The sequence below is a fragment of the Platalea leucorodia genome, assembly GCF_965183815.1.
Source record: "Platalea leucorodia genome assembly, chromosome: 1".
In the NCBI taxonomy this organism is placed as follows: Eukaryota; Metazoa; Chordata; class Aves; order Pelecaniformes; family Threskiornithidae; genus Platalea; species Platalea leucorodia.
The window spans coordinates 76,486,919-76,509,300 of NC_138823.1; the positions used below are offsets into that span (position 1 = coordinate 76,486,919).

Here is a 22,382-nt window from a genome sequence, read left to right on the forward strand (position 1 = left end):
CACCACTGTCTGATTGGATTTGTAACTGCGCAAGAACACGTCTTAAATTGGCCGTCTATCTTGTTAATGCCCCTAATTGGTATACATTGCTTGCAAGTTTACATATACACACACTTGTAAATTTTTATAAGCTCTGGATGTTTCTAAGTTTTATATATAAAAAAAGGCTTCATGGGGGCTGCTAATTTTTTGTTTATCTTTGCAATTCAGGTATGAGCTTGCTGCTATTCAGCAGCAAAAGAGAATTACTCTTTTTGTATATGTTTTTGTGGTTTGTCCTTAAGTGGTTGAAAAATCCTGGAGAGCTCAGGCACATAAAATAGTCCAAGTCCCTCTGAAATCTGAAGTGCTGCAGATGACGGGTTTCTAAACTACAAGGTCTGCAACTCGAAGACTAGTGGATGATGTGCCCAGCAACCACGGTTAGGTAGCTTCTATCCTCAAGAATAGCCATAAATATTCTTCAGAAGATGATATTCTTCTGATGATATTCTTAAGAAGTTTGGAGAAGAGGAGGCTGAGGGGAGACCTTATCGCTCTCTACAGCTACCTGAAAGGAGGCTGTAGCCAGGTGGGGGTCGGTTTCTTCTCCCAAGTAACAAGAAATAGGACAAGAGGGAACGGCCTCAAGCTGCACCAGGGCAGGTTTAGGTTGGATATTAGGAAAAACTTCTTCACTGAAAGGGTAGTCATGCGTTGGAAGAGGCTGCCTAGGGAAGTGGTGGAGTCCCCATCCCTGGAGGTATTTAAAAGACGGGTAGACGTGGTGCTTGAGGACATGGTTTAGTGGTGGACTTGGCAGTGCTAGGTTAATGGTTGGACTCGATGATCTCAGAGGTCCTTTCCAACCTTAATGATTCTGTGATTGTATGACAGCCGATTTTAGAGACTAGGTAGAAAAAATACGCATCAGAGAGTGAATCTGGAATATACTAAAGTCCGAATACAGGTCACCTCTAAGGCTAAGGTAGCATCACTGAAGAATCACTCAGTCACGTAACTGAAGCAGTGGAAGCTTGCTGCTGGGACAGCAGTGGGTATTACTACCACAGTGGCTAACCTGGAGTTGCTGACGTTGTTAAAAAGCCATCTAGAGAAGTCCTTCAGAGCGTTAAGGCTTTACGGCGACACTTTTGGCCTGCCTTAAGCTGCGTCCTGTTCACGCGTTGCTTCTTTCTAGGTCTAAGGCTTTCTAGGTGTGTAAATACGTGGGCGTGCTTTTGGTGGAGGAACCAGTCTTCTCTGCTTTTCTGGGCTGTATTTCAGATGTGAAACGGAGCGAGGTGAGCAGGTTGTATAACCTCTTGGCAAACACTGAACCTGCGCCCGCAGGTTTTTGGGGCGTCTTTCCTAAGAGGAGTGGTTGGGGTGATTTCGGGAGGTGCAGCGCAGGATGTCGGGGGCCCTGCAAGCTCATTTGAGTGTACTGACGACATCCTTGTCACATAGGGTGAAGGAAATGGAGATTGCCTCGTGAGAAGTGATGGTCTGTTAACAGAGTACCCTTGGGGGAAAATGTCTTGTGTCCTGCTTCCAGCGTTGTTTTGTGGGCGTGCAAGGAGGCGAGCCTAGGTGGGGGCTTCAGGGTCCCTACCCACAGCCCGGTGAAAACCGTCCAGGTGGAGAAGAGCAGCAGGCTGGCTTCCCAAAATCACGGGGCACCCCGAGTACTCGAACCAGGAGTGCACACACCTTGGAAAATGGAGCATGTGGGTCCCATAAGGAAAACAGGCGTAATTGTCCAGGTGGTTTTGACTGGCGTCAAGCCGCAATGAATCTTGTGCATAGCACACCTCTGGCTTTCACTTTGGGGTGAACCCGACCTGGTGACTTATTTTAACTGGTGCAGCTTGCCTGTAGGATGTTAAATGGCGAAGAACCACGTTTCGAGTAGCTGATTTAAAAAAGGAAACTCGATTTGGTGAGTCTAGAAGAAACTTAACTACATTTCTATTTTTCTTAGACCTAGATAAATTTAGGCTGATGTCATTGCTCTTTATTGAAGATTTGAATGGTAAATTCAGATTACTTTTTCTTTTGTATTACTGCTGGTCTCAGATGATTGACTGGAATGGTTTGGTTTGTCTTTTTTCTTTCCTTTTTTTTTTTTTTTTGGCGTTCTTATTTGGTTGTTGGTGCCTTTTTTGTTTTTTTAAAAAAAAAGTTGGCTAACAGGAGCTCTTGGGGTCAGCATAGTCATGGTGGAGGGAGGCGTGGCAGAGCTCTTCTAAATGTCTGGTTTCAGCATCGGTGGCGCGGGGTACGGACGCCTTCAGCAGTGGCTCCACACCGCCATTTGGGATGTGACTGCAGCAATATGCTCTGCCATCTGGGGATCCGTGCAGCAGGACTGTGGCGTTCCCTTCTCACGCAGCGGAGGTTCGCACTTCGTTACAGCAGTAATTCCTCACAAGTTATCCACTCTTTGCTGGCAGGGCCAGGGGAGAGCTCCTTGTTCCCCACCCAAAAGGACTACTTGGTTTTCTGACACAACAGCTAGGCTTGTGTGAAATGAGAGCCTGAAATAGACAGCCGACTCAAGGACAAAGCATCTGTGTGCAGATGAAATTAAATGCATGCCCCAAAATGTTGTTCCCGTAGTAGGGCAAAGAAATGTAGGGAAAGCTTATATCGATGTGCTGCCGAGGCAATAAGAGGACATCTGATGGCAGCTGCCTTCATCTGTGAAGCGAAGCTAAGGTAGGTAAGCTTGCTTCTTGTTATTTGTGAGGTGCCAGGTTTGAAAGTCCCAAGTCGGGGGCTCTTAGGGGGCTTTTTTGCTGCAGTGTTGCAATTCCAAACACTCTTCCTCAGTTTAGTCTCTTGTAGATAATTTACCGAAATGACAATTGGAGTTAATACTAAACTTTGAAAGCAACTAGTAAAAGAAGCCAAAATTACCCTGGTGTTAAAGCATTTTACTTTTTCATGTGACTTTGGTTCTGTTAACTAAACTCTGACTAGAAGTACCTTAAATATGAAATATTCCTGTTGTCTGCATTGTAAGTACATGGGTCACAGCTAGGTAACTATTATGTGCTGAAAATGCAATCTTTAATTAACTCAGAGGAATAGCTGATTCATTAATTGCCGCGTGCAACTTTTGGAACTTGTATTACATCCTCTTAAATATGCTTTCCAAGCCAGCAATAAACCTGTTCAAAGCAAATTTTAAAACTCATGGCTTAAAGTTAGTAGGATTAAAGGTTAGCGTGGGTATCAAGTGGTGATGTACATGCCTAATTTAATAATAATAATAATAATGATGATGATGATGATGTTTCAGCATCAGCTCTGAGGACCCATCGCTTCCTGAAGAGAAACGCTAACGGACTTTTTGGGTTAATCCAACCACTTTTCACTTGAAAGGCTTTTTTTCAAGTTGTCGTGGAGTGGCTTTGAAATGAAACCCGCGATGCAAGAGGCCTGGGGTTTGCTGGCTGCCAGGCGGGGACTCTCCCGATGAGGCGGGCGATGCTCTCGGCGAGCAGCCGCCGGCACCGGTGCTGGAGCAGGCAGGGTGTTACAGGCTTTGGCTGGAGCTGTGCAGCAGCACGTTAGGAGGTTACTCACGGTATTTCCCGGAGCGGGGATAAAGCTTGGGCTTTCTCGGCAGGACGGGAGGGACTAAACCTGGCAGTGGTACTTATATTGATTTGGAAGGATTGTTCAACTCGGATTATTCGGCTGGGTATTATGGTGTTTAATCAGGGAGGGAGAACACAGATTCCCTAAAGGAAAGCAATACATGCTTTGACTGTGTTTTTAACTTTGCCTTCAATAGCTTTGGACTTGTAAGACACGTGGTAGCTCTTCTCATCTGTTTGAATTTTTAACTCCTTTTTGAACTCTGACTTGTCTATTAGTGTTGTTTATTTGTGTATATTTGATTTGTGCTCTCATTTTTTTTTTTTTCTCTGACATGGGCAATAAAAAAAAAAGATATCTAAGTAAAACTTTAGAGAAGCATTATGAGTAGAAATGTGTATATAGGAAATGGTAGAATAAGTTTTGAAAAATAATAGTTTTCATTCTTGTAAGCATAAGGAAAACACGCAGTATTTTAAAGCTTTTTATTCAGTTTCCTCAATTTAAAAATATGTAATCTTAATAAGTATGCAACTAAACCTGACCTTTGCTGTGTCAAATAGCAGCTCTCACTGATATGGGATATCCTCTTAAAGCCATTCACCCGTAAATATGACAGTCTAATATAAGATGCAGTCTGCCAAGCATTTACCATGTGGCCAGCGGACAGTATTTCAGTTCGTCTGTCCGTTGCCATCCAACGTTGTGCTTCCTGAGTTCTGACTTGGACGTATCTTAATGGCTCAGTACGTTAACACAGTTTTCCCTATTATCTGGAACGCTTCAGTGGATTTTGTGTTTGGTTTTGTGTGGGCTGCACGGGCTAGGAGCTGTTCTGCTGCCCAGGTGTTATCCCGAACATGTCTTGAAGGATGAGTGATGATCTTTCTGTAGTCATCATTTTGGGATGTATTGCCAGAGCTTTCCTCGCCGGTTTTGCTATAGAGGTGATGCACCAATATTGAAGCATCCAGTTAACCTTACCAGGCAGATAAGACTTGACTAGAGAATCGCTGGGTCAGTCAGTCTGTCTCTCATGCATTCACTCATGCTCACTCTCTTTTTCTTTTCTTTTTTTCCCTGAGTAAGGAAAGGGCCACAATAAAGCTATAGGTGCATGACTATTACTTGCATGATTATGACTTAAGCTTCAGGTTTCCCTCTGTTTGTATCTCCTTTTGGGTCAGGAAAATCGGTCTGGCCTGCTCACCCTGTGGTGTATCTAGTCCTTCACTGCTGCAACCGCTCCATCCTTCTCAAGGGTTTTTTGAGGATTAATCTCCTCTGACCCCAGGTTTGGCCTTGGAAGGAATACCCTGTTCTGCCCACTGTGGTGCTGCTTCTCTCCTCAACTAATGTTGTTTTCTATCCTCTGTGTAGCTGGGGCTGTTTGGTTTTTTTGTTTTGGTTTGGTTTTTTTCCTGTTTTTATAATTGCACCCAAATGAATGCTTTCCTTTTAAGGTCCTTCTTAGTCTTTTTCTTAAACTAATGAAGCAGACCTAGGTGCCATGAGAAAATGGCACAGGGAAACCACTGAACCTAATGCTCATAGAAAAAAAGCTGCAGATGTTACCAGTTTCTTGAAAACAAATATTCTGACTGGATTTTGTAATCATCCCAGGAATGACAGTTTCCCAGAGGTCTACTTAGTCTCTGATTCTGCTTTAAGTGATCTGTTGTCGTGGTTTAACCCCAGCTGGCAACTAAGCCCCACACAGCCGCTCGCTCACTCCCACCTGCTGGGATGGGGGAGAGAATTGGAAGAGTAAAAGTGAGAAAACTCATGGGTTGAGATAAGGGCAGTTTAATAGGTAAAGCAAAAGCTGCGCGCGTAAGCAAAGCAAACCAAGGAATTCATTCACTGCTTCTCATGGGCAGGCAGGCATTCAGCCATCCTCAGGAAAGCAGGGCTCCATCACGCGTAACGGTGACTTGGGAAGACAAACGCCATCACTCCGAACGTCCCCCCCTTCCTTCTTCTTCCCCCAGCTTTATCTGCTGAACATGACATCATACGGTACGGCATAGCCCTTGGGTCGGTTGGGGTCAGCTGCCCCAGCTGAGTCCCCTCCCAGCTTCTTGTGCACCCCCAGCCTCCTCGCTGGTGGGGTGGGGTGAGAAGCAGCAAAGGCCTTGACTCTGTGTAAGCACTGCTCAGCAGTAACTAAAACATCCCTGTGTTATCAATGCTGTTTTCAGCCCAAATCCAAAATATAGTCCTATACTAGCTACTGTGAAGAAAATTAACTCCATCCCAGCCAAAACCAGCACATCCATTTAGTCCGTCCATACTATACAGCATCGGTTCTGCAAACAGCGGCCTGCAAAGCGGGATTTGAAAGGCTGGCAGCTGCTGGTAGTTGCTGTTATCAGGAGCTGCGCTGTCAGCAGTGGCTGGACAAGGCTGTGTGGTGTGCTCACCCCTCAGGAGCCCGTCAGTCCCACTGTCTGTGCAGTCACACGGGATCAGCTGGTGTCCTGTTTGACTTTGGGTTCAAACTTTGACCTGATGCTTCTTTTAGGAATGTATGCTTTTTTCCTACCTTTTTTTTTTTTTTTTTAAAGCTGCAAATTTCCTACTAGAAAATGGGTATCAGGAAGATTGAATCCCAACTCTGTGTTCTCCGAATGGGGTGTGGGGATCTGGAAAGGGGACTGGCCATGACTTATATATCCTATCTTACCTCTTAGAATTGTAGTAAAATTGGTATGTATATGCATAGTCAGCATTCTAGACATCTTAGATGTTTTCCTTAAGTTTCAAACCCCTCTCTCATAGCAGTGCCATTAGTGCTTCAACACCTGCGCCTTAGAGTCGAGAAAGGGCTCAGCGGTGGTGGTGGTGATACCCACGGCCAGCAATCGTCTGTCGAGGCGACCAGCGTCCATCCACTCCACAAAAGGACCAACATGACTGTCTACGGTTCTTGTGTTAGAAATAGGAATGTGCACGCTGGGAGGTGCTTCTGAATGCTGCCTGTGAATAATTGTGGCCTCATTAAAGGGCAAAACAGTTAAAATCTTCATCAGAGATGTGTTTTACTTTAGTTTGTCTCTGGAATTGAACAAATCAACCCCTCCTTATCCATCCCTGCCCCCCCCAAATACATAGCTTTCATCATCTTTATGATGTCCAGTGGTTAGGTGTGTGAACTGGGCAAGTGCTGAATTTTTCATTTTTTAGTCCTCCATATTTTTTCCATCAGAATTCTTGAAACTTGTTTTATGTGATAAAGACTAGTCTGAGGGTACAACTTCATTCCTTCCTGCTGTAGGGCACCTATAGGCAGTTGCTCCTGTTACTTGTTAATGCTTTGATTTTTTTGACCAGCACCTTTCATATGTAGCTTATTCCTATAGCTGTTACCTAGCAACATTAATTTTGTTCAATTTAGTTTGTGTCTTCTATTTCAAGAAATTTATAAGGCGTGTTTTAAGAATGTTACTGGAGTCCAACCATGAACCTTTAGTAAAGAGACGTTTATAAAGTGAATTCTCTCCAGCACCTGTAATTAACGTACATACATTTGGTGCTAGTCTTCCCAGCCTTGTTGGCAGAAATAGGAATCGATGCATGTGGGATTTAAAAATTACTGAGAGTACTGGAGCAGTGACAAGTTCCCTGTTGACTTCTCTCTGTGGCATTTCAGTGCGCTCCAAAGAGCGTAGATGCCTATTTCAATTTCATGCTCTTTTACCAACCGGCATCTCTGCTTCTTGCCCTTCTTTCCACGGCATGTCCCATTTAGCATTTTGGAAGCTGCTCATGCACTGATGTGACATTTTGTAGGCCAGCAACCATAGTTACAGTACAACGTAGAGGATTACACTTAAGCTGATGAATGTTAGAGAGTAAAGTAAAGGACTCTTCAGTGCAGAGTCCCATAAGGGGACTCACAGGGTGCATGAATTTCTGGAGTTTCGGGGTTCAGGCTTCTCCTTTTTAATTCAGACTATGACCACTCTGGACTTGGTGATGTCTCTAGGAGACAAAGTTGGGTTTGTGTCTTCTGCCGTCACTTTCAAGGAACAAAAAACCTCCAGCCTTCTAATACTCAACAAAGGCAATCTTTTGATACTTTTATAATTGAGTCCAGCAGCGGACCTGGAGAACAGTGTGAACACATAGGGTTTGCAAATGTTTTTTACATTCTGTTTTTGTTTCTTGTGCAAAACTACTGCCTGTATGTAGTTCTTAATAATCTAGGAGGGGAGAGATCGCATAGAATTGGAGCTGGTATTGGGAGCTGGAGGGTGTCATTCAGCTGGAGCGTCACTGTAGAGGTCACTGTGGGGTTTTTAAAGGACATTGTAAGAAATCTGCTTGGTATCATCCACCTTCTGTTGCATGCGTCTCTCGGAGGTGTAGTAGCTGCCAAGTCCTAAATGCATGCAACCGTAGGGGGTCTGTAGGTAACTCTTTCAGTGGAGAAGAAAAGCAAGTTGAAATAGGCAGCTGGTGCCTGTGGCATTAGTGGAAGCTGAAACCGGTTACAGAGGGAGGTGAGACATTTGTGTAAACATAGCATGTATACTTACAAGTTCAGAGAGAGAAGGAAACAGAGGAATATGAGTGTTATCTAGAGTGGACTTTTTTACGTATCATTACAACTGGGTGTTGTCAGCAATGGTATATTTTCAAAAAGTTTTAGTGGTTGGAATGGCTGAAAAATCCTATCAAAACAGCATTTGGATGTGGCACTGGAGGGACATGTTGTAGTGCTCTTGTGCAAAGGATCCTCTTAAAAAGGGGTTATCTTGTAAAAGGAGTTTGTATGCACATCTCACTCCAGTAATCCTCACCTGGGTGGCTATTTCTGATCGTAAAACATGAGATTTCCACGATATCAAAAACCTTGCAAAACATACTTATATCACCAATATGAATTAGAATAATTTATATGTGGTTGTAGGAGATTAGAAATGGGATACTGATGTGGATACCATAATATTTTAAATGTCTTTTTTTCCCTTTTAAATTCTGGTTAAGTTCTTCTGTTCATTTTAATGTAGATGTATTTTCCTTGTGTTACCTATAGTTTACATAGTGTTTCAGTGGCTCATCAGTGCAGGATGCTAGGGTATATGCAGTTCTACGTTCCTTTTCTTTCGCTGTTTCTGTCTGTCTCCTTGAGGGTTCGTTAATGTGTGCAGGAGGGACTGCTAGCCACTTCGGTATCATCCTCTGCTGAGCTAAACCTGAGCGAAATCTTACATTAGTTATATCTTAGCTTCTTTGCTTTGTCAAGCAGGATCTTGGAACGTGCTGCACTGAAACTCATTTTGGGGAACTGATTGCTGGAGTTAGGCTGTCAAATAGGAATAGGTGATCAATCAACAGCTGCCTTACTGTAATATCAAACCCTTGTTTATATACATGCTGTTAGGCTTCATATAGTATGAGACTTACTTCCATGGTGACAGAAAAGTGGTACAGCATTTTTATAAACCTTCTGCTGAATTCCTAGTTGCACTCACATCGGTCTTCTCTGTGAGCTGGTATGAGGGATAATGCTGGAGAATTAAATTCTGAAATGGGCAAACAAGAAGGAAATTATGTATGTATGTATGTATGTGTACAGTTTTTAAAAGCCTCTTAAATCACAGCTCACTTAAGTCTTGTGACGGTTTTCGTAGTATTCCCTATGAACTGCAGGCCATATGTAAAAGGGAAGGGTGTTTGCAGGGCTGCCATTTAGAGACATGAAATGCAACCTGGTCTGTAGTCCAAAGCCGGGATCCTTTCCACATTCAGCTTCTTTTCAGTAAACAGAATTTCTGCAGTGCGATGAGCCGCTTGACAGCTGTGGAAATACCTGTTTCTTCGGGAGACTGGCACAGATGAAGCTGAGCAGGGCTCATTTCAGCTTCAGAATAAGCAGGATCCTGCTTAGTCCTGTTAGCTGAGCTTGACACGTCGAGGCCAACAACAACCAAAATAAGTAAATAAATTAGTATCTAAGGGATAGAGAAGGGCTAGAAGCAGAAGGACAAGTGGGACATGGTTAAGCACAGATTAAAGTTTGCTCAGGCCTAATTTAGGGGTTATCATCCTTCCTGTGGTGTCCTCAAAAACGTTCAAATGGTATTCAGAGTGCTTTTGTTTGTATGGAACGTGATAGCTTAGCTCACAAGCTCTGTAGAGGTTTTATAACAAAGTTTTCTTCTTTCCTTGAATTGAACTTTTAAATTTTTTCTTGTAATTGAAATCATGATTTACTTTACCAAAAATATTGTTTGCAACATCCAGTGGAGCTGGCTTGTGAACAAAGCCAAAGTTTAACAAATTGTGGGCAAAGGAGCAAAACGAAGTTCAAACAGCTGCCAGCATGCGCACTTTGGTTCTAGTTTAGGACAGAACGTTGCTTGCAGACGTACCGAGTATTTTCTTATGGTATAAGAAGCCTACAAAACTGCCGGTACCCCATCCACTACCAGAAGTATGTCAGAGATAGGTTTTGCCTCTGTTTTCCTTTAAAAATGACTTTCAAAAGCAAAAGTCTGCTTGCATGTTTGTGCATAGAAGTGATAAGCTAGCCTCCATGCAGTTGAATTGAGAGAGAAAACGCAGACCATGTAGGATGGTCTTGATAGAGTCTGGATATCGCGGGTTGGTAGAGAAAGGTACTTTGAAGGATTTCACTGTATATGAAACGTCATTCTGAATAGTATACCTGCAAATGGTTAAAGTGGCTTAGAAATCCCGTGGCTGATGGATTTGATTTTTATTTAGTTAAGCTCTGTAGAGAGCCATGGCAAGTAACATACTGGATTACTTGGTAGGCTGAGACATCTGCTGGCACTTCCGCAGCAGGCTACAGCACTGAGGTTTCCTATTGCAACGTGCTGAAATCTCTCCAAAAACATAATGGTATTTAGTACTAAATGCTATTGTATAGAGATGAAACTGTATGAAATTCAAGATTGCAGGCTTTGTCTTCAAAAAGCATAAGGATCTGCGCTCCTGCAAAAGTTTTATAGCAAGACTGAGGACTATTATTAGCAGTGCTGCACCCGCAAAGAAAAGGAGCTGACAGGAGAGTGAAACCAGATTCTGGACTTCAGTGCGACATATTATTGGGAAAACTCTATACGCACCTCGTCAGTGCCTGTCCTGTTGGAAATTGAATTTAGGTGTGTAATTGATAGGCTTAAAAGCCTGCTAATGGTAATTCAATGCTTTAAACTATGTACTTGGTTTGCTTAGCATTTTGCATGAAGTGCCTCATTTTATGCATATTAGACTGCGTATTACACCTTTGTGCCTACTTGATTATTCAGGAATAGCTTGAGCTGACTCTTAATCATTCCTCCCATGTTACAATCATCTGAAAACTTAATGATCTTGAACACTAATAGCTTTGTCTATGTTGTTAATAAATTAGCACCCTCGGGGACCAAGCCATACGGACTTCCACAGAATGTACGCCTTGACTTTCTTCCCTTTCTGCTTTTCACCCTGCCAAACAATTGCTGTTAGTTGCTGTAATTTACTCCCTGACTTTGTGGCCAGGGTCTGTCTTTTATGTCTCCTTCATCCAACCCCTAAGCTTTTACTTGACAGCCATCTGACACCCTACAGCTCAGTCTTCTGGTACTTTAGATGAATGATAAAATTCAAAAGCCTTGTAATTCAGCCTCTCCCTCTTTATACTCCTACTCCTGTGGTTCCCTTGTGATTGCTGAAGAAGTGTTTTCGATATGTCCTCTCCAAATAGGATAAGAATCTGGAGGATGGAATGAAATTTAAATTGCAACTCTGTCTCGAGATTCCTAAAAATAGCAGGAAAATTATTGTAGGCTTTGTCCAAGTAAAGCAAAGTCTAGATTATTGAAAATGCATGAACTAGCTAACAGATAGAGAAGATGGTGTAGCCTAGTGAAGGTGAGTCTTAGTAGTAGGGTAGTAGCTGTTAAGTACAGAGACTGAGGGAAATAACCATAAAGAAACTAAAGGAAGAAGGAAGAAACCTCTTTGTGGGTTGATGGTTTGGTTTTGTAACATGTTTGAACCCAGAAATCCTGTGAGTATGTTTTCAGTGAAGGCTAAGTGGCTTTTACTTTAGTAAAGTGCCTGCCGACGTTCAGTGAGGAACATAGTGTTTCAGGTCATCAAACAGAGCTTTCAGGTACATGACCAGCACCTATGTAATTTTGAGATCTTTGGTTCATCCAACACCGAGAACTGGGGTCGTCAATGTCCAAAACAATTGCTGTGTGAATGCCGTGTTCAGATCCTGTTATGGTTATTGAGGCATGTTGTTGGTGGACAGAAATTGAGTGGTGCTGTTTTGGATTATATATCAAGAAAGGTGATATTGGTACAAAATCGTTTATGGTATCTCAAAGAAAGTGCTGTAATTGGTCACAAGCTGAATAGCTGCTCCTGGTGGTTCATTTACCTAGAAAACATGGCAAAAGAATGGGTATCAGAAAATATTAGGGGTGAAAAGCATATTTTGGCTGCATAGCGCTGTGTAAATGTTTGCTAGCTCCATTGCTTGGCTCTAGTTTCCATCCGTGTCATGGAAGAGTTTTGCGAGATACAAGGTTGGCAGGCAGCAATGGTATATTTTACCAGGCCAATTGATACCGCTGGAAAATAAGGGCACATTTTTGGATGCACAAAATTGCGTTTGGTCTGAAGTAGCTGTTCAGGCAGCGGCTGTGCAGTAACCAGAAGCAGATATCGATGTGTGTGTTCGTCAGCCCGCTGAACTCCTGATAGGGAGTGACGTAACTTGTGGCGAGGGAGTAATTACAATACTCTGAAATAGGAGTTCAGAGGGTGGTTAGTGCAGAGGGCTCGCAGAGTTTTGTTGTCTTGCAGAGTAATTATGATCGTTAAGGAGGAACGAATGAGCACAAGTTACTTATTTACTGTGAGGTAAGGTGGCGTATATAGAAAGGTTGGTGCACTTTTCAGGGACTGATGTTCCTCGAACCACCCACACCACATCCCTGGTTGATTTACTTTGAGCTCTTTAAGGCAGGGGTCTCTCTTATCACGTTGCGAGAGCAAGGATACAGATCTTTTTATAAAGTCCTCGGAGTGATGGTTAAAAGCTCGTGTTGCTCTTCAGAATACCATAGCACAAAAATACGCAGAAATACAGATGGGATTTTTAACAAACTGTAGTGATCGCTTTCCAATGTGTACAGCAGAGGGTTGTGCCTTCTACCTATTGACTTTTGCAACACTGTCTTGTTTTTTTTTCTTCTAAATTATTGGATCTTGCAAAGTGTTTATTATACTGTTTGACAATCTGAACTTGATACATTGACAAGCTGAACTGAGGTATTTGTAGGTGATGTACTTTTGAAATGTGTGTCAGTTTATCAGTAAGTGAAGTGGTGCTTCACATTAGCATTGGCATTATTAAAAATCCCAGCAAATTTTGGTTATAAATATATAGTAAATACTATAGTAGAAATATTTCATTCTGTGTCAGTAGCTTTTCACCAAGGAAGACAAAATAAATGCTGGCTGTTACTAGCTGTGCTTTTCTGCTCTAGAATAAATAAATGTTTTTGCAATAAAAATTTGCACTGTAAAAATACAACTATAAAATTATGTGATAACTTTACTGAACCTTAGTCTTTGGTCTTTCCAGACTACTTTTATCTGGGACTTCCAGAGGTGTTATGCTGCCTTTATATTGTCTTTCAGATGACGATGTGGACCTAGAAGCTTTGGTAAACGACATGAATTCCTCATTTGAAAGTTTATACTCTACGTGCAGTATGCAGTCGGAAACCACTCCGCTCCTTCAAAATGGTCAGCTCAATCGCAGTCAGTTGCCGTCCTCAGGATCTGGCGCGCTGCAGCCCATGTCTCCAAGGCAGAAGGTGCAGCGGTCTCAGCCAGTGCGCATTATGGCAGTCAGGTAGGAACAAGGGACTCGCCTCCTTTTTGTTGAAGTTGTCTTGAACTAGCTTCAAAAGAACTACATTTTAAAATAGGAGATCAACTTTGGTAGGAGCCTAGTAGTGTTAGACTGGACTTTTGTATGGGGAAAAAAGGCATAACAGGTAGGTGAAGGACATAAGCTTTCCATGTATTTTATAAAATGCAAAAATGTCACGGTTTTGCCCCTTTTTTAAATCAATGTTTGATGTACCTGTAGCAGCAGACGTGTAGAAGTGTATTATTGGTACCAATTTGCAGAAATGATGTCCATATTTGGATTTATTTCCAAACTGTTAAAAACTGTTCTCTCAGGTATGGTGCCTACTGACAGCTGCTTGGTTTTATAAAACATGAGAGATCATGTAGATAGATGAGGGTGCATTCAGCTAATTTTGATATACAAAAAATACCTCTCTCTGGGGAGGTTTGCTGAATGGTCCAAGACAAACAAACAAAAAAGGAGCACGTCATAGTTATTTAACTGTTCTTCTAGAGCACTTTCAGCTCTTTCACTTGAGTGCATTATGTGAGTCATTACAAAAAAAGACGTGTTTAAGTTGTCTCTCTGTTGTCAGGATGGGGGCTTGAATTCAAGCTTCAAGTGGAATAACTCTTGGTGGTGATGGGAGAGTCTATAGGTGATGCTGAGGTTCTTAAAATCTTCTTTTTAAGCAGCAGGAGGAAAGGAGCTTCTGTCAGCATGAGTAGGTAAATTGCCTGAATCCAGAGAGATTTGGAGTTTTCCTTTCCTTCTAGTTAACATCATCTTCTGCAAAAGAAGTGAGAAGTAATAATAATAATAAAAGAAAAATTCCAGATGTAGAAGGGGTTGCTCCTAATTCTTTATGCTGATGTGTTTCCTATAGGAATGGTATTCTTAAGACAGGCAGCTTTTCTATATGAATGGGTAGTATGCAGTAACTGCAATACAACCAAGTCAGCTAATGATGCAATCATTTTTACAAGTATTTCATATTTACCCTTGAATAGGGCTGTACTAGAAAATGCACTCTCTAGAGTACTATAACTGTCGATGTTTTGTAAATATCTCAATCAAAACACTTCATTTAAACTATTTCTGGCATTTCAAAACTTAGCAATTCTTTTTTTGAGAACACTCTGCCTTTCTGAACTCTGTACTTCCATGCACACAAGAACATCATGTGTTTATCATTAAAGAAAATAATGGCAAAACTTTTATTCAGGGTTATCTAGACGCCTTTCCCATAGAGGGGGATGGCTGTGTCTTTTTTGCAGCCAGAACAGAACGGTTGACTGCGGCAGTTCTCTTAAGAGCACAGTTTTACATGTGCATCAGTCATGAAGTAAATGATGCACTGTCGCAGTATAGGCAGAGCAGAGCGCGGTGTAGTCAATTCTCATTTTAAGAAAACCACACCTTTCTAATTGTTTCGAGTCTGTAGTTCCACTTCTTATACTGGAGGGCAGTCAAAAACTTGCGATACAGAGCACTATTACACAGCTGCCAATACGGGAGTTCAGCTGGGCTGAAGAAATCTTACACCGTCCTTCACCCTATACTGTAGGGCAGTATACACATGGGGTAGCACAAAAAAAAATTAACCAGGTCAAGTGGTCGTTTGCATGGCTCATAGTTATGGTTGGAACCTGCTAGTTATAGCAAAAACCCAAATCCGTACGGCTCATTCGTGGAACACCATGGCAACTAAATTGCAGGATAGAGTTACCTGCGGAGCAGATTTCCCAGTAGTTATTTTATCAGCCCCCGGGTTCTGGTCCAGGCAGAGACAGCGAGCGTGCCCGGAGCGGGACACGCTGCCAGAGGCAAACCCAGCCGTTGTCTTCCAGGCAGCTCTGTTAAGAAGGCTCTGCTCGCTGAAGGCATGGGAACGAAATGAGAGCAAACTGAGTCTTCAACGGTTTGCATTTCAAACCCAGGAGTTAGTGGTTGTCTCTGGAAACTTCCACGGTTGCCACTAGATGGTGCCTTCTGCAAAGGCGTTGCAGGCCAGCCTGCTGCAGTCGCCTGGCACCTCTTCAGCGGTGGTGCCCTGGCAGGAGGGACACCTGAGGCAATCTCTGTCGTCATGAATCAGTCTTACATCGTCTCAAGCTTTTCTGTGGCAACGGGTGGGCTTTAGTTTTCCTTTTGTTGGTGTGGGCAGTACAGGCGTATTATAAACTGGAACCTGAAACTCTGTTGGTCCTACGTAGACTCGTGAGGCCTGTTGCGGGAGATGCAAACCTGCCTGAACAGTGACCGTACAGCTAGCGTAATGTGGGAGGGTGTAATTGCAGTTTATTGCTCAAGCTGAGTCTTTGCATTTCCATTTCTCCAGGAAATGCCGAGTTGTTTGGAGATGGAATCTGGTATTGTAATGAGGTGGCAGCATTGGTTTTGGTCTCGGCTTAGAGACTTTACAGGGGTACACCTTCGTTTGCAAACCCACGTGGAATCTGGCTCCAAGTGACTGCAGTTGTGTTCTCCTCCTTCACATTGGTTTGGAAGAGCTTAACTGACTTTCTGGCACACAGAGCTTAAGCTTGTAAGCTAGTGCTTACAACAGCGAGTACAGACGGATATTTCTGTTCATTTTATATGGACAGTTACCTCGGTTACTCACCCAAGTAATCAAGTTATAAGTGACAGAACATGCAGAGATGCCTGACTGGTCATTTTTCACATGCAGTTTCCTACTTTGTGCTTGCAGTTGCTGTAACTGTATAGTAGTTGCTTAGAAAAAGAGTGGTTTTGATTCCTTTGCTTTAGTATCATTATTGTAAATGGTGAGGCAGGAGATCCAGGCCTAGTGGTGCCAGTTTGCTTCTCTTAATGCTTAGTGCTTCTGTGTTTATAGGCGTCTTCAAGAAGAAGAACAGCAATTCAGAACATCGTCTTTGCCGGCCATACCAAATCCCTTCCCAGAACTTTGTAGCCCCGCAAGCTCTCCAGTGCTGGCCCCTGGATCTTTACCTCAGAGTCAACCTGCTAGTAAACATGTGAGTATGGGATGAAGCTTTGGGTCATCCATTCGCGTTCAAACCAGCAGCGGACTATTTCATTTTGAAGGCAGAAAGTAAGTTTTAAGATAAGTAGAAACACTTGTAGGCTTTGTGAGTAGGACAGCACTGGCTGAGAGAGTGTCTTCAAACAGGTTTCAGACGTTTTTTAAAAGGTTTGTAAGAATGAAGTGTAAAAATGGAAGCAAGTCTCTTTCAGATACATGCATGTTGTGAATGAAGCAGTAATGCCTAATATCCGTCGGATTTTGTTATCCAACGTAATGACTTACTAATTCAGAAGTCAAGTTAATTAGCTTAGAGTTGGAGGAGGATCTCTGCATGTTATACTGCGTATTCTAAGTGCCACAAAGACACCGAACAGCTGTCTGTTTTCTTTAAGGACATCGTGCTGCTTTATTTTGCTGTTTTTCATGAAGTGGCTCAAAAGGCAAAATAACGTTCTTAAAGCATGTAACTAGGCACAGCTCCTTGTAATGGGATTTAAGGGGAGAAGTGTCCCACAGAAAGCTGATTGAGCCGCTCTCTGGGTTCTTGGCAGTGAAGATAGCAGAGACCGAGCTCTCACGTGGTCCAGAGCAATAACCTCAGTGACACTGCAAACAGTTTTTCTTCTCTATCTCACTCCACTCTCTGAGAAACAACCGTCTTGTTTTGTATTAGTCCTTGAGCGTGTTTAAAGACTAAAGCTGGGCTCAAAAACCTTTGTTTTGTAAACTGTGCTGACTTGCATGGGGATGAAAAGATGGGTTGCTCTTGCTGACCATTGGCTTGGAACAGTTGTGTGCTTGAGCACCCAAAAACACGATGATGTCCTGTATCACTGCTCAGTTAGTTTGTGAGTAGCTCCTACGTCTGCTCTGACTGATAAAAGGGTTTGGGTGGACAGTTCAGCTACAAGCAGTAGACCCTAATGTGCAGCCTCGCATCTTCTGTATTGCTTTACATGGCCATAAACAGGTGTCTGCTTTCTTGAAAGACACAGTGCGTCTTCATTGGTTTTACTGTATTTCTTATACATACAAGACAGATAATCAAATCATGTCCTAGGAAGAAATGGTCATCCAGTTGGGAATTTAGCAGGACCTCATCAGAGGCCCGGGTACCAGCTAAGCGGAGCAGCTGTTTTGCCAAGGCGGTGCTGATCTGGCTCCGGAGAGACAAAAGAAGGGGCAGTTCTGCCTCCCGGCACTTGCCAAGAGGACAGCAGTGTAGCTGCCTTTCTGAGACAAACTCAAGTTGCTGATGGACCTGCGTTTACCTTTCCAAATATTCCCCGGTTTCAGGGATTTTTTTTTTTTTGCCTTTTAGCTCCATGTTTTACTGAAATTAACGCAGCCACCCTAAAGATCGCTCTGTAAAGCCTAAATGATCTGTGCGTCAGTTTTCTATGGAATTTAGAAAGTAGTGGTTTAACAGCACATAAATAAAAAGTAAACAGTCTTCTAATGTGTGTAAGAAGATGGCTATAAAGACAGAATAAAAGTAGATTTTTTTTTCCTAAATTTTACTTTACAATTTTTTTCAAAAATTCATCTATCTAATTTCAAAATGGAAAAGTTTGCAAGCCTTTTGAAAGCCTAAAACGAAATAAATATTTATATTGCATAGATATGCTTGCTGCTGAAGTTTTCAATCAAAGACAATCCATTATAGAGGTAAAACCTTTTAGGGTACGAGATGAGGAGGTAAAGCATGTGGGACAATAGTGGTGGTTTCTGTAGGTGCAGATCTACTGTTCATCTCAGTTTATCGACTGTTTGGAGGCAGATGAGAAACACTGGCTCAGGGTGAGGGAAGGATAAGAAAGTCTTCTTTTCCCCTCCAATGAATTATTTTCCTCTCTTTAATGATGGAACAGAGGAACAGAACTGAAAAAACCCCCGCCAGTTTTAAAGTATTGATGGACAAAAGTAAGGAAAAAAGAGTAAGTTTGGTTTCTTCATGCTGAAAGAAAACTTTATTTTTAATACCTCAGTTTTAAACATGGAGTGTTGTTGGATAACAAAATAATCTGTCTGTTCAGCCTCCTCACAGGATGTTAGTTGTGTTTAATCCAGTTCTAGTTCCCTTCAATGGAGTCTGCTAAACATCATGAGTAAAAAATGAGTAATTTAAGAAATGTTATACATCTTTCTAACTTCATCCCATTAAAATGTAAAGTTTGGGAATTTGAGTAACGTATTTTAGGATGTGCTCTTGCTTAGATATATGACCATAGCTACAGTATAAACTACTGGTTAACAAAATAAGTGATGAGCTTAGTTAAAGGTCTGCAACAGCACGTTTTAATGGCTGGCGGTTAGTAAAATGAGCTGTGTTTTAAGAAAAATATAAATACAACGTTAAATGCAAACCAAGGTTAAACATAATGATGCTTAATTTCAGGTTCTCTGCTTGCAGATTATAAACAAGGATTAAAATCGGAGGTTGGAATGAGCCATTCTGATTACATGGGATATATGAGGTGTTAGTGAAAAGTAATTCCCTTCATGCCTCTCAAGCATTTGTGGGTAAATAGGCAAATAGGAGTTCCAGCCGTCAGTGCTGCAGCACTGATCACACGGGGCATCACGGCACATGCATGGCGTGGAGGAGACGTTGCCTTTGGTCAGCTCGTATCTCGGGGACTTGAGAGGGACCCAGGTTAATGTAGTCTTGGGGGATTTCAGAAAGGAGCAGATATTTCATTTGCTGACTGTGTGAAACACTGCGGGGGTCACTGGGACGCTGGGGTGTCTGATATGACTTCATAAGAAATGAAGTGTCATTAGTATTGTTCCTCATGGAACAACTCAGCCTCGTTTTTTAATAATTTTAAATTACAGTTCTGCAATGATAAAACCTAGTAGTGGTTATGCAAGAGGAATTTAAAGATCCAGTCACGTTAAACACCGAAGAGTCACATGTCATATTGCCAAGCCTTGGGCATAAAGAAATGCCAGCTCTGTTCAAGTTTTACTAAATTAAAACTTTTTCCCAGTATATTGTTCCCTACAGGAAAAGGATGTATGTGTGAATGAAAAAGTGAGTAAAGGAGCTTTCAGGTCATAAAGCTTGAATTATATTTGCAGCTGAAAAAAATGGGTGTTGTTTTTTCTCATATGGAAAATTTTATTCATGTAGCTGGAGCTTGAGACACACATTTCTTGTTAAGATGCTTCTGATCCTTTTCCTTATTTTTTTCATGCAGTTGCCACCGCTTTTTTTAACAAGCGGTGTGCAACATTGCTTATGCACTGCTCTGTGTTTGTTTCATGCTCTTTCTTGGCTTAGCAAAGAAAGGTAAAAGTAGTAAAGCAATGAAAAAACACTGTAATAAACCTTTCTTGCTTTTTTGCTGTAGATTTTTTTTTTGTTTTCTCATGATGATAAAGCATTTTCTTTATCTTACTCAAAAGAGTGCACGTCAGGAATAATTTCTTTTTTTTTTTAGTATATTTTCTGAGATCTGTTGGGCAATGGTACGGATTTCACCACAGCAGGAAGCAGTATGCCACCTCTAGCTCTGCTGCCAATCAAGCACTGAATACTGCTTTTAAAGCTGATGGCTGCGGGAGCGTACCGCAGCTGCTCCCCAGAAGACAGAGAACAGTGAGAAAATAACAGGTCTTCTGCACTGGCACAAAACTAAAAACACGTGTAGGCAAATGGGATAGTCATTTAATGGGAGCATCAATTTATCAATCTGGGAGGTAAAACTGGAATGTTAGGCTTATTGAAATCATTGGAGATTTTGTTTTTTATTTGACTCCGGATAATCTCTCATTTAAAAAAAAAGCCTAAATTAAAAGATTTTGTAGATACTTTTTTTTTTAAGCACATAGGCTTAAAAAAACTGACACATAATTTAGTTGTAAATTTAGTAACTGACACATAACTTAGTTGTAAAAGACTTGAAGAGAAATAGCTGTGAACCTTTAGGTTACATTTCAAAGGCTATCCTGCACTGAGCATCCTCCACAGTGGCTGGGGTCTGGGCTTTTGGTGTGTGACCAAACTCGTCTGGTGGTAGAGATTAAGAAATGACTTGTAATTAAGCAGATGTACGCTCCTTGGGAGTTGAGTGCTATGATCCTTTATTACAGTTCTGCAGGTGGAAACGGCCCACTGAGCTAAGTTTTACGGTGAGAAGCGTTAGATGTCGACCCGTTGATAGTGAACAGCACATGGTTCCATAAAAATTAGCACCACTGAAGTTCTAGTAATGTCCTCAACCAGCTGGTGAATACCTGGGCGAAAAGCACCAACTAGCTGTGCTATTGAGCTGCTTCAGCTACGGGTGTGGTGAGCGAGACACTGCAGATGTCTTGTGTTTGGGGAAAGTATAACCTTCAAGTGGTAGCTGCCAAAAAGCTCTTAAGTTCTTGAGTTGAGAGCAGCGTTGTCTGTAAGCTTGGGCAAGAGGAGTCTGATGGGAGAGGAGCCACCTGATCAGTGCATGCCCAAGCGTTTCCTTCTTCATCGTGAGCCTCTCTGTCCTCTGAGTACCAACCGTCTGCCTCTCGCCACGGACCCCGACCGCAAGCTGGGAGAAACTTCCACAGACCTCTGTGAGCATGTAAGCGCTCCCACTTTCCATGCTGGGAAGGGCAGGTAAAGGCAGGAGCAGAAAGGACGTTTTATGGGTGACACCATGGGGCATTGCAAGACCATTTGATATTTTTTTTTCCTCTCCCTTTTCCCCACATCTTTGTTCATAAAACGCTTGCACACACACGAACACGAGATCACCCCACGTCTGAGGGGGACAGTGATTGCAGGCTGGGAGAAGGGACAGCTGAAAGTTTTTAAAACATCATTTACTTAACAGGATAAATAGGTTTGTCTAAGAAAAATGGAAACCAGAAAATTACACCAAACCAAGACCAAACATTTGTCCAAAAGATTGCTAAAAACATCCGACAGCTAGGTTACCGCTAATTGAAGTCCATCTTTGTGTTGCTGGTATAAACTAAGAACTAGTTGGTAACTTAGGTTATAATTTCTGGTTGTGTACAAATATTTTGGAAAAAGCATGCAATAATTACATGTAGGTCACTGCAATGCCACAGGATATTAGGCTAAAGTATCTTGTGTGAGTCAATGAAGCTTTCAACTGTAAAAATAGGGCAAATTTCTCACATCCCCCCTGTATACAGCCCAGGCAAACTTCCAAATAGCAGTTTGATGTACCAAAATTATTTACTCTTTTCTAGCAAATTAAATTCACAAATGGGTATGAATTAATGCCGTTCTTTTTTCCAGATTTAGTTACCCTTCAAGGGAACTCCTGTAAACAGACTTCTTAGCTTTAATTGTTTCAATTACATGTTACGATGCACATTTTTTATTTTTCTTCTTGTAAAACTTTTATATTGGCTCTTTTGAAGATAAGGATGTTGACTTCCGAAAGAGAAGCTGTATAAAATTACGAACTTTTGTATAATGAGAACTTCATGTACTAAGTTAGATTTTGCATGTGTGACAGCATATTTTGTATTTAATCTTGCAGTTGAATAACCTTTAGCAACAAGACATTTTGAAAATAAATACTGACATCAGGTTGAGTCAACAGGACTTTACTTTCTCTCTTATTTTCTTTTTTTCTTTCTCTCTCTTTTTCTTTCTTTACTTTTTTGGCTCAGGCCAAATCCTGTTGCTGGATTAATCTGGACAATTCCTTAGGTCCAGGTCCAGGCACTCCCTTTGGCCTAACTTTAAAACACGGGTTTTCATGGGTATCTGCCATGATACATCATGTTGTTTCTCTCAAATCTTTCTTTGAAGCAAGGCTCTTAAGCTAAATAAATAAATCATACATAGATTGCTCTGTGGCATGTTTAACTCGGATGCCTTTTTTTTAAGAAAGTTGTGACTGTGTTTGGAAGAGATTGGGA

The 22,382-nt window shown here is 41.9% G+C and overlaps 1 protein-coding gene across 1 annotated transcript in view; it reads left to right on the forward strand.

Moving 5' to 3' along the window:
• Positions 1-22,382, forward strand: part of GRB10 (growth factor receptor bound protein 10) — a gene marked incomplete at its 3' end in the record, with an annotated part of 107,674 nt that overhangs the window by 39,079 nt on the left and 46,213 nt on the right. The window contains exons 3-4 of the mRNA XM_082309878.1: positions 13,261-13,477; positions 16,341-16,482. Coding sequence (XP_082166004.1) covers positions 13,261-13,477; positions 16,341-16,482 — 359 coding nt within the window. The remainder of the gene's footprint in view (positions 1-13,260; positions 13,478-16,340; positions 16,483-22,382) is intronic.